Raw genomic sequence first — 12,283 nt, forward strand, 5'->3', positions numbered from 1 at the left:
AAAAGATTGTTCTCCTAATATCATTTAGTAATTTCTACTATGAACTTCAAAAATATAGAGAATGAAAGGCTAGTTTGAAATCTTTGACTCCTTTTAGTTAGTTGAAAACTGACTTGGATGGTGTCTATGATCATGTCTCTAATTGTGGTGGTGTTGGTGTAATAGTGAGGGGACTCTTCTGCTTCGCTAGTTGGAGGTGTGTTTTTACAGGTTGGGCATATCACATATGACATCACTAAATTGGTTGAGGTTACAGCACGTAAAATAGCTTGTGAATTGGCTGTTGTGACCAATTATTATGGAGTCAGACCGCCTTGAATTGGTTCAGGCTTCGAAGGTTCCTGATGATGATATACTATACTTTGGGCATATTAAGTTATATCAAGCTCAGCCTTGTGGTTCTTTCTTCTTCATTTTTCATGTATGTGTATAGAGATGCTTATATGGTGGCTCACATAGTTGTAAAACTAGCTCTCAATTATGATTTTTATTGATGAAATTGTTCATGATTTTTTTTTTATCTTCAAGTTCAAGAAATATTACTCTCCCAGAATAATATTAATATTTAGTCTTTATTTTTTTGTGTTACAAAACGAAACCGCTGAAAAAATGAGATACCATTTCAGGTTAAGGGGTTGGGAGCACTTTATATATGACCTTTTTTTTTATACATAGATGTATGACAATTCCATAAGTGATGTGTTCCACAAGATGGGGTTTGAACTAAAAATCTCTTATTATCATGAAAATTTTTATAGCGTTCGTACCGTTTGCGGTTTAAACATTTTTTCACTTGACCAACCTTTTAAAAATAGAAAAATAATTTAAAATTTACAATGATTAAGAATATAGGATTTCCAATATTAAATTTTATTAATCTCTATTAATCTAAAAAAATCCTCCGTTTTTCAAAGTTTATATTAATATCAATAATCAACTTAACAAAAAAGTCGAGATTTTCTTTCTAGAAAAGGTCTAAATTACTTACCAATAAAAAGAATAAAAAATAATGACTTTTCTCTTTTGGACATAGCCCACCTACTCAAAGACAAGACTCCATGACTGACGTCCGTTACTGTGACAAAACGCGCTAAATTGAAAACACCATCTGAACCGCCAAATTCCACCCAGACGGTACGAATTTCGCTACGTGTCACCATCCGCTACAGATGATCACAGACGATCTATATTCCAGCTTCGGATAGGGGTTACCGAGCCTAGCGAGTCTTATCCGAAGCTGGTGCGGTGTCCCTTCCAAATTTAATTACATTTCTTTCGAGGTGAAGAAGAAGAAGAAGAAGACGACGACTTTTCCAGAAGAGAGAAAACAAATTTCCAAGCTCAAAGTCTAGGTCTTTTCCAGGTACTTGTGCTTCTCTTTTTCTTCTGCTAAATTCATCTCTGAAATTCTTGAAAATGTCATACTTGTTGATGTAGAAATTTTGCCAAGGCGTTTATATTTTGATCGCGTTTTGTGAATTTTTGGATTACCGATTGGTAATTTTTTTTCTTCTTAAATTTGTTTTGCAATTTGTGAGAAAGATTGAGAATTTATGGTTGTAGGTGCTAATTATTATTATTATTATTTATTTTTTTTGGAAATTGAGTTTTTGCTGAGTTTAAATGGTTGAATCTGTTGGGGTCATGAAGAAACAGTGATGCTATATTGATTTAATTGCTTGAAATGCAGGATTGATTTCGTTGTTTTGAGTTTTGATGTGTGATGAATCTGAATTTTGTTTTCGAAAAAAATCGGGATTAAGCGTCAATAACTCAATATTTTGCTGCATTAGAATCCAGGACTGGTTAATTTAATTTATCCTGATCATACCTGATGCATAGGTATATTGTGAGCTTTGTGTTAATTTGAGCCGGAAGGTTTCGGAATTTAATGGTTGTGGTGGTTCTGTCTTGTCGGTGCAGGAGTTTTTGTTTGAGAGAGAATGAGTGATCACCTGGTGTTGTGTGTTGACCACTTCACGAAACCTGACAGTTTGCAAGCACCGAAAGGGACTGAGACTCCAGGATCTTCTCTGGAGGCCTCGTCGTCATCATCGTCCCAATCGGCTGAGATACCGAGTTGTGCAATTGATATTAAGGGAGCAGGGGAGAATGCTGTATCTGAAGAAGAGGAGCCGCTGATTCAGACTGTTGAATGTCGCATTTGCCAGGAAGAGGATGGTGTTAGTAATCTGGAGGTCCCCTGTGCTTGCAGTGGCAGCTTAAAAGTATCATCTGATTCATTGATGCTCATATAGTTTTATATTTGCAGTTTTGCAACCTTTTTTATTTTTCCTTTTTCTTTTTGGGGTGGGGGCAAACGACAGTCCTTTTGATTCTTATGAATTTGAATTGGTAATTCATTTACAATAATCGGTCAGTAACTTGGTACTTCCGAGAGTTAAGTTCTTGAAGTAGGTTGTTCTTGGGCATATTAGTTTGATTGTTGTTAGTTACATATTCTTTTCTCTCTGGTAGTAAGTGACACCTTCTATACTGCAACCTGAAGTACTACTTGACATGTGCTGTTTATTCTTTTTTCTTCATGTTTTGATTATGCTGAGAGATCTTAGCTTGTCTACATTTCTTCCTGATTTCATTTGTTCATTTCTTTTTTCGCTATCCAATGGATTTTAACAAGCTTTTTATCCAAACTAAGAGTTTGGTATTATGCTCCTTGTCCTATATTTACCTAAGAATTGCAGTGCTTTCTTGTATTCCAAATCAATGGTTTAGTATTAGTATTTTAATCCAAGTCTCTAACTGTTACTTCTACAATTCCAGTATGCTCATAGAAAATGTGTTCAGAGGTGGTGCAATGAGAAGGGAGATATCATTTGTGAAATTTGTCATCAGGTAATTCGCTGTAATCCATTGCATATACAGTGGTCATTTTCAAGAGTGTTTATAGAATTTGTTTCATTTCTATGTTAGAGATTTATGGATATTCTTTGTATTCACATAAGTAAAGCTATTTAGAAGCTATCATTGTCATGCTTGTCCACTTCTTTGATTGCGAAGCATCAGTATTTTGGTGTATCGTGAGAATGTTAGTGTTGTCTAATCAATTAACTATGATAATGCATGTATGCAATTTATTAGAGCATATGAGCATTTTTTGGTAACCTTTGATGATCTCAATGGTTGATTGAATCTTTTCCAGTCATGAATTGCACAGTTTGTGTTCACTATGATGAAAAAGTTCTTTTGATGCAGCCTTACCAACCTGGTTATACTGCCCCATCACCTCCTCCTCAGTCTGAAGACACTACTATTGACATCAGGCAAGTATAGAATTTAAATATGCTTTTGAACTTGTTTAGCCATGGGATTTTGACAATCTTTTTATTTTTTCAAATTAAAATTTGGAAAGATCCGGGAATGTGTATTTATGATAGGGCTAATTGTATGACAATCTTCAGGCCAATATGGTGTACACCTTGTCTGTTTTGACCTTTTATATTTTGCTTCTTGAATTTGTCTGACAGTGAGGCCTGGACAATCTCTGGTACCCCCTTGGATTTACGTGATCCTCGACTACTGGCAATGGCAGCGGCAGAACGTCACTTTCTTGAATCTGAATATGATGAGTATGCTGATACAAGTGCTAATGGAGCAGCTTTTTGCCGCTCTGCTGCTCTAATTGTAAGCCACAATAACCCTTGTCAATACTAGTGAAATGGTTTAAATTTTTGTATTTTTAAGGTTTTTTTTTTTTTTTTTTTTTTTGGTGAATCTATTGGAGGATGAGCAAAATCAACTCATGTTTTTATCTTGTGGTCTTTATTAACATTACTCTACTCATTAACAGTTTTGTTCACCTCTTTAGTTTACTAAGTCTCCTTTCTTCATGGTCATTTGGTTTGGTGTAATTGGTTGGCTTTCTTTTGGTCATGCAAGTTGCATGTTGCATATGCAAATGCCCATTTTGAAACCTTGGCAACTCTCAGTTGAACAAGAACAGTGTCATCTTTTCCTGGTTGAGAAGTTTCTGTTATCTACATTGACCTTTCTCCCTTTGTTTTTTGGCAGTTAATGGCTCTTCTACTCTTAAGGCATGCTTTGACTCTTCCCAATGGTGACGGGGATGATGATGATGCTTCTACATTTTTCTCTGTAAGTGCGCTATGGATGTTTAATGGGTCCAATAAATTTGACAATTTTGCACCATCTAACTCCAATGATTAATTAACAGCTTTTCTTACTCCGAGCTGCTGGTTTTCTTCTTCCCTGCTACATTATGGCCTGGGCCATCAGTATATTACAACGTCGAAGGCAAAGACAGGTTAGTATAGGCTTTGCTGTTTTTGCAGCAACAAATACTAAATTATCTCTTTTCTCTTTTCTTTTTTGAACAAGATCACATCTATGAGATTGGTTCCATCTGAAGACTGAAATGGGATTTCTTCTCCATGCTTCAACTGCACTGAAAGAATTTAGAAAACTTGCGAACAATTTTACTTTTGTCATCTACAAAAAGTTTACTGCTCTTGGTAGATGATTGCATGCTGTATAATATTATCTTCTTGAAAACCTTTTGCCATCAGTGGTGTTAATATGAATCATATGACTATTTATTCAGATGGGGATTATACTGTCTTGTCCTTTCTCTTTTTGTTTCTGTATTGATGCATATGATTAACTGTAGCACATAGTGATGCATAGCTTCTAGAATGACATTGTTGGTTGCAGGTTGATTTCGGTTAAAATAATGCAGTTTCCCTTTCCCCTCTTTTTTTAAATAACATTTTAATCTGTTTGTCTATTACTGTTTATCCAGGAAGCAGCAGCACTTGCAGCAACTGAGGTTGCATTTATGCTGCAGGCAGGGCAACGTCGTGGATTGCAGTTCACAATAGCTTCAGGACCTGCTGTGACTCCCCATCAGGAGCCAATTCAATAATATCAGTGCTCCACAATTCTGGCGATCTTCTTTGTTTGCGAAGAGAATGGGAACTGAGATTTGAGCATATTGTTTTTTATGCTTAGTAGCAGTAAAGATAAAAATCTTTAACGAGTGTCTGTATCCGTAATCACATTTTTTAATACAGCTCACTTTCTTTCGATAAATGTTATATTCCAATGCTATGTATATAATTTGGTTCTCAAGTAAACTACACTTGATTCAAAAAGTGTATTTTTCACATATTATAAAACTATCTTGGATTTCATGATTTAGTTCTAGTTAGTTTACTGTTATCTTATTTTATACTGCTCATGATGGAGTATTGTAAATGCTTGGCAAGCATGTACATAGCCTTCATTATGTATCAGTATTCTTTTTCATCTTATATTCCATGTGCTTTTATTATTTGGTTCCTTTTGGTTTCAAACCAACAAAACCGGTCTCTGCTCTTTCCTATCTGCATTTTGTTGATTGTTGAGGTGAGGGACTCATTGAAATGTTGCATTATATGAGTTTATTGGAGGATCAAATAAACTCGTTGCAGTTTTCCATTTACATGAATCTAGTTTTTGATTCATGCACCATTGCTGATGTTAAATTTATGTTCTGGCTTTCAGCCTTGTAGATTCCTTGCACCATTGCTTTCTTGGATCCAGATGAAGAACTAACGTTACACTGTGATGTAGTTGTTAAAAGTTAAATGTGATGGTGAAGAATGATTTGGAAAGCAATAGTGCATTCAGTTCTTTTACTTTAATACAGCTCTCAAAGCAGAGATCAGGGATCTAAGAGCTTAAATCCAGCTTGGACCATGACCAGTCCACATCCTCCATAGGTTTTGGTAAGTTTTCGAAAATGAAAAGAACAGAAATATAAAAGAAAATGAAGGTAGAGAAAGAATGAAAGATGGTCTTCATGGATAAGTGAGATCAATATAAAGAAGGAAAAAGAAGAAGGGGAGAGGCCAGATATGCGAGCCAAAATGGGTTTCCTTTGAAACTTTGAATGAGGTAACTTAGGGAGGGAGAGTTGAGCAAGCCAAAGAGAGCAAAGAAAAGCATAAAGGAATTCCATTAAGCACAAGAAACCAAGACTGTGATTTTTGGTGCATGGAGAGAAGAGCTTGGAATTCTAAAGCTAGATTGTTAGCTTAAAGCAAAGTGAGTTTGGAACATAAAGCCATTGCTTGGTTTGTTGTTTGGTTTGTTGTTTTTGGAGGAAGGGGGTTACTATTCCCCACCATTACTCCGAGTTCTCTACTTTTTATGGCTTTTTAATTGCAGTAGCTATCTTCTTAACTCTTAAGGTAGTATTTCCCTACAACCCTAAAAATATTCCTCAAGGTGATGAACAATGATGCTGTAGTCTGTCTTTGTACCACTTCCTATGAATTATTCTTTATGTACTTGGTGGTTTGATATGTTTAGTAACTAGAAACTGGGTTCTTTTCAATGATTACATTTCATCTCAACTTAGCTGTGTAGCCAGTGTAGGTTTGGGTTGAGCCACATATTCAAAGCATTTAGCATATGCTTTAGGGAGCAAATCTTGGGTATGGAATACTACTTACACATCAGCATGCATAGGGTGACATGGCAAGTTAATTAGGAAATTACTCTAGAAGTTGATGGAACTTGATGCTAGTCTTGTTTGGTGAGCAAGAGCAAGGCAGATGATAGATGGATGAAGATATAATGCAAAACCAAATGACAAAAGATACTTGGCTTCCCAAGGATAGTGTTCCAAGTTAACTTTTTGTTCAAACCTGTCAGTCTTCTAAAACAGCCTTATATTGCTTCTATGGCAGGCTTATGATTGAGGTGAATCTAAAACTTCCCTACATGTTCTGGCCTTCTGGGGCCTCTATTGTGCTTTATGCTTTTAGTCTTCCAAATCCCATAAAAGGCATACACCCTTGGCTTAATCCCACAGGAACGAACCATAAGAAGGAACCAAGTCTCAAGCACACTACTCATTTCCTTATCATTACTCGAGACACCGATACCTACACTACTACCACTCCATCTCTTGATTTTGCAGAGTGCAATCAAACATGGGTGTTTTGGCTTACAAGGGGGCCATTCTTCTTGTTTGCATTGCGTTTTTAGCTCTACAGCCGGAAAAGGTTTCCGGGTTAAGAAGCATGGATTTGGCTCTGAGATGGCATAAAGGGCACTTCTCATTTTTTAACAGTCTGCATGTTGTTAAGGCTGTTGCTGTAGAGAACTTGCTGAGCTTGGCGCCTGCACCAGCAATGACATTCGATCCAAGTCAATCAAACAAACGAAAAGTTCGAAAAGGATCAGATCCCATCCACAACAGATGTTGACATGCTGATGCAGTTTCTGAATGCCGGAGAGTTTTCAGGGAGCAAGAAGCTGTGGAGGCTGTAACTAATACAAAGTTGGTTGGTTAGAATTCTATATTTTCGCTTGTTTTAGTCAGTACTGTTTTTTTGTTGAGCTGAAGAACTGCAGCTGATCGGAACAAGTCATCGAGTGAGCATCATCTCTATAATGTATAAACATAGGTCCTAACCAATAGATGAATACTTTGAGAATGAAGATGCTGGCTCTCACAGAATACATGCATTTCTGATTTTTCTATATAAAAGACAAGATTTTATATTACGGTCCTGCACCTGTGAGCTCTGACTAATTTTGCATCATATGCCACAACCTTGATTGTTTCACACTTCACAGGCATTGTAACAAAGATTTCTGCGTTTTCTCTACAAAACAACCAATGCTTATACAAACGTAGTATATCAGAACACAATCATGAGCTCGAAGGCTGTCATTTCTCTTGAAATAACTAACATTCCCATTCTGAGTGCAGTTACTGTAGTGAAACAGGCGATCAAAATCTCACATATTATAGCAAAAAAGGAACAAACTTTTCATTGATAGTGTCAAGAATAAAAAATGAGCTTGTAAGTATATAATATCTACCACTCGAACAAAAAGTTGATGTTTCATAAATGATGCAAAGGTAAGACCTGCATACATCAGACGCTCTGAAATGGACAATGCCATTTTGTTCTTAAACAAGTTGAGACCTGTCATATCTCCTCTTCCTGTTATATTTAAATTGTACAGATGATATCTTGCGAGAAACTGCCTGCCAAATCATATCAACAGCATCGCCAGGCAGGGAGGGATACTGATATTCGAAATGATGTACAACTTCCTTCAACCTTTCCCACATTTTGGTCCACTTCTCTTCATTTATTCCTCGAAGAAGTTTCAGCAGGTAACCCTTCTTTATAGCATCATCCCCACGAACAAATATGCAAAACTGTGAGTAGTCTAAGACATCTTCAAATGGTACCTCAATCTCATCACTGATTATCACTGGAACACAATGACTAGCAATGGCATCGAATAAGCGATTTGAGGATGGGGTATCGCCAGCTATATTTAAGCAAAATTTCGATGAGGCCATTCCTTGGGTTGCCTTGCGAACACCGTTTCCTCCAATGCTACCAAAATTGAAGTCAACATCTTTCTCATCTTTTAGAAGATAATACAATTCTTGTCGAATTACTCCTCCCTGTATCAATATAAAAAGTAAATATTACATTAATTAAGTAGATATTATCAGGCTATTCTACTATTCTAAGCCTGACTAGTGCTTCATCAGAATAATGTACGACATAAAAAGGAAAGGGAAGAACAATAAAGCAGCTAAAAAGAGCAATCACAATAGTGCATCAAGAAATCATAACTAGCAAAACAAAATTTGAAAATCCTAATTGGCGGATACTTCATAACAAGATCAATTCAGGGAAGTATGATCAGAACAAATTAATTCCATCATGCAATTTAATTCCAAATAAAAGCAAACAGAAATAAAGCATAATCTGCTAAAATTATTGAGACATTTTAATCATGAAGCAATACAACATCATATCAAAAATTGAATGAACCATGATAAGAGATGAAAGAAGGAAAGACTGACATCTTTTCTGTATATTGCTCCTCGGAAATACACTAGTATAGGACGCTCCTTGAATGTGGCTGATTTGCTACTGGGAACAGTCTTCACCAAATGTCTGTAAGGAGCGATTATATCCTTCCCAAGATTTGCTATTTCAGCAGGATATCTTCCAAAATCTGCAAGCACGAACATGGCAGAACCCAATTTCTTTCTTGCATCCAACATGCTATTTGGATGATGAGCAACTATTAAATGATCTTTCCCACCCTTTCTTTTCCATTCATTCCGGCCCATCAAAAACTGCACCAACTTGTCCTGCAACCTCTTGTTGACACTGACTTTCTCCTTCTCATGAAGTTTAGAATGCCGGTTGTAACTCAGAGATGCGAAGAATGGCACAAAAATAAAATCAGCTTCTCTTGGATTGTGCACCCTGACTAATGTACAAGGTCTAACCACATTTACGTTATCTGATGATAAAATATCAAGGGTGAGCCAATATTCTATACTGTGCTGTAAATTCAGCCCGCCTGGGTAAGGTGGGATGTGCTGTGGCCATGTTTGATTCTCCATTTCTTTCCAACCCAATAACCCAAAGTGAAATTCAGGAGGCAAGTCATACATAAATACCCTCAAAAGAGCCTGCTTCGAGTCACAAACCATGTTCTTTCTACCAACAGATCCCACTTTCTTGCTTGGATTGGAAACTTGACAAGCTGATTCACTCATTCTTTTCAAGGGTTGTATAGCATCTACTTGGGGAACCTCAGAAGAGAGGAAAGAACATTTAATAGGTTCCTTTTCCGCATGGGGCTCAAAGTACACAGATGTGCCATTAACAAGCATAAGCTCAAACACTGATCTGGGAATGAAAGATGTATTGCCAGATTGAAGAAGGAACACAGAAGAAAGAATTAAAAGGAACCCAGAAACTGTTATTAGGGAGGAAATGAACTTTGAGGGAATCCTACTCTTTTCTGACATTGATGACATTCAGGGCACCAAACTCAGCTAACAATGCAATCAATGAAATTCATCTAAATATAAATTGCTTCAGCACAATATAGAAAAGACAATGCCCATCAAATCAGCTTCTTAACAGAACAGGTTGATCAGCATAACCATATGGAAAGAGAGACGCCCATCTCGAATGAGAAGCCAAATTCTTCTTAAACATCAGAAGGGTTTTAACAAGGACTGAAAACTACTGGTTCTCTTGGAACCCATTGCCAATCTACCTATCTCTACAGCTCTACAACCATGAATTCAAGAAGAAATTCTTCCTTCTTAAGGCCAGGGTCATAATCTAATAAGTTTCAACTCAATAAAGATAGAACCTTGAATTTCTGGGAAAACCAAAGCCTCTCTCTTGAAATCACCACTCACCAGAGCAACAGAGCTAATCATAAATCTGCACATAGAGAATAAACACTGATTCAGGAGACTACTTCTTCAGCTGAATACCAGAATCCATGATTTGGGTTCTTGATTAGTTGAGCTACATGAAAATTGCCACACACAAAAACACAAACAGAGGAATTGAGAAAAAAAATATTAAAAGCTAAACTTTTTATTCATCTGGGTATCAAAGAAATCAAATATCATGAACTGGGTCAGTTAGAACTTACAAAAGCTGCACCTGGGTCAGTTCTGAAACTTCACGGCATGCATTGTGCAATATATTTCCAGACTGCAGAGGGACTAAGGTCCAAGAGACTCGTCGAACACAGAGAAGGGCCTGAACAAAGTCCAATTATCATTTGCTAACTTTTCTTGTGGACTGTGACATCTGAATCTGATTAATACTTTATATCGATCCTTTTTGGGTGTTCACGAAGTGGACAACAGAAAGAGCATGACTTTAAGAACCTTTCTCGTGTCCGTTTGCTTAGTTCTTTTTTTGGTACGAGTCTTTGCCAATCTATGAATCATAAGTTTTTTCTTTTTTTTTTTTTTTTTTTTTTTTTTTTTTTTTTTTAAAGGGGTTTGTGGTTATTATCATCCTACCGTCTTTATTATTTTCTTTGTTCATCGTACATATTTATTTCATCATACATTTTAATTTTAACTTATTCCACCCGTCNCTTTTTTCAGAGATATCCTTATAAGACATCATATTAAGAAGATTTTTTAATAAAAAAAATCTATTATTTAATTATAGCAATAAAAGCCAATAATAAAGTTTCTTAATTAACAAAATCATAATAGGATCCTTTCAAAAAAAAAATCATAATTTGATTTAGTTCCTATTTTTATTAATTAGTTCAATTTTAGTCTATTCTAATAATCTAATTCATGTCAAACGTTCGTATTTTAACCGTTTTTAGCAATGAATTGAGAAGAGAGATGATATTCTTTTTGTATTTTAAATATTTACTATCGTTCAAAAGGGTATTGTAAAGATGAATCAACGTACAATGATGAGCGAACAAAAATAAAATAGATTCAGATACGGGTACAAGTTATCCAATGAGATATTAAGTAGTTTTTGTATATAATTAATTGGTTATGTATTTAGTCTTTCTTATAAATTTGCATTTTATAAAATTAATGTACTTATTAGTCGTTTTACATTACTTATTAGTATGATAAACAAAGATGATAGAGTGGCAATAGCCGCATCCTTAACCCAATAAGGCACCTCAATCACATTGTGATTAGTTTAAACAACAACAAGCAATGAAACATATTCGAATTCAAAGTATTGAGTTAATAATTATTGGACGGAAGATGTAACCTGGCCAATAAACACCCACCCCTCATGAGCCTTTGCAGGGGGAAGGAATGTGATTCATCACCTAATAAGGCATATGCATCACATTAAACTCTAAGATATTAAGGTTAACAAGCTAGACACTCTTTTCTTGAGGAATATATCTTTAATATTCATCATAACGACCGTTTGAGGTCAATCTCAAAAGCGGATTAGTTTTCGTTTACATCCACTGCTCACAATTTTGGACTCAATTTGATAAAAACAAAAAATGCAAACTTACATGTAGAAAAGAAATGGTACCTCCTCAACAAGAATGAAAACACAACCCTAATTCGCAGCATATGCCTTGATGAGCTTGGAGCCTAAGATATTTGTGTTGTACCCTTACACTCGTCATGAATGTAGTAACAACCTTGAAATATAATCGTGCAGAAGCAAGCTCACGTCACCTTAGTTGAAAATATAGTCCAACCCAAGTTTTCAGCAAAAAAGAAAAAGGCAATTGGGCTAAAGGCAAAAGCCCAGCCCAATAACCCACCTCATGTCTCTGCTAAACTTGAATTACCAGACCGCAACCTAAGATTCTATCGCTGCCGAGTCAATCCAGTGGCCTCCGATCCTAACATGGTGCCCAAAATTCTAGAGCAACCTTGGAGACAAAAATTCTAAACGCAATTGGGATTTGCCTTTATAATTTTTGTCTCCAAGGTTGCTTTAGAATT

At 36.1% G+C, this 12,283-nt stretch overlaps 2 protein-coding genes across 2 annotated transcripts; one reads left to right on the top strand and one right to left on the bottom strand.

The window, feature by feature from the left end:
* Nucleotides 1–1,286: 1,286 nt before the first annotated feature.
* LOC101304869 (E3 ubiquitin-protein ligase MARCH2-like) lies at nt 1,287–5,173 on the top strand. Its single transcript, XM_004299311.1, has 8 exons — nt 1,287–1,363; nt 1,924–2,228; nt 2,785–2,856; nt 3,217–3,284; nt 3,489–3,645; nt 4,033–4,116; nt 4,196–4,285; nt 4,781–5,173. Exons 2-8 carry the CDS (start codon nt 1,944–1,946, stop codon nt 4,901–4,903), a joined length of 879 nt encoding a protein of 292 aa, XP_004299359.1. The 5' UTR covers nt 1,287–1,363; nt 1,924–1,943; the 3' UTR covers nt 4,904–5,173.
* A 2,576-nt stretch (nt 5,174–7,749) lies between these two features.
* On the bottom strand, nt 7,750–10,596 carry LOC101305173 (probable glycosyltransferase At3g42180-like). The gene is made up of 3 exons (XM_004299312.1): nt 10,474–10,596; nt 8,867–10,256; nt 7,750–8,458 (listed from the first exon to the last, which is right to left on the bottom strand). The coding sequence occupies exons 2-3, from the start codon at nt 9,836–9,838 to the stop codon at nt 7,949–7,951; spliced, it is 1,482 nt and encodes a 493-aa protein (XP_004299360.1). The 5' UTR covers nt 9,839–10,256; nt 10,474–10,596; the 3' UTR covers nt 7,750–7,948.
* Between the last annotated feature and the right edge of the window lie 1,687 nt (nt 10,597–12,283).

The sequence above is a fragment of the Fragaria vesca genome, linkage group LG5 (assembly GCF_000184155.1).
Source record: "Fragaria vesca subsp. vesca linkage group LG5, FraVesHawaii_1.0, whole genome shotgun sequence".
Classification (NCBI taxonomy): domain Eukaryota; kingdom Viridiplantae; phylum Streptophyta; class Magnoliopsida; order Rosales; family Rosaceae; genus Fragaria; species Fragaria vesca.

Excerpts from the sequence above, each read along its gene's own strand:
- LOC101304869 (XM_004299311.1), top strand. The coding sequence starts at position 1,944 with ATGAGTGATCACCTGGTGTTGTGTGTTGACCACTTCACGAAACCTGAC. Across the intron at positions 3,646-4,032 it reads GCCGCTCTGCTGCTCTAATT|TTAATGGCTCTTCTACTCTT; the intron begins GTAAGCCACAAT and ends GTTTTTTGGCAG. Across the intron at positions 4,286-4,780 it reads AACGTCGAAGGCAAAGACAG|GAAGCAGCAGCACTTGCAGC; the intron begins GTTAGTATAGGC and ends CTGTTTATCCAG.
- LOC101305173 (XM_004299312.1), bottom strand. The coding sequence starts at position 9,838 with ATGTCATCAATGTCAGAAAAGAGTAGGATTCCCTCAAAGTTCATTTCC. Across the intron at positions 8,459-8,866 it reads GAGCAATATACAGAAAAGAT|GGAGGAGTAATTCGACAAGA; the intron begins GTCAGTCTTTCC and ends ATATTGATACAG.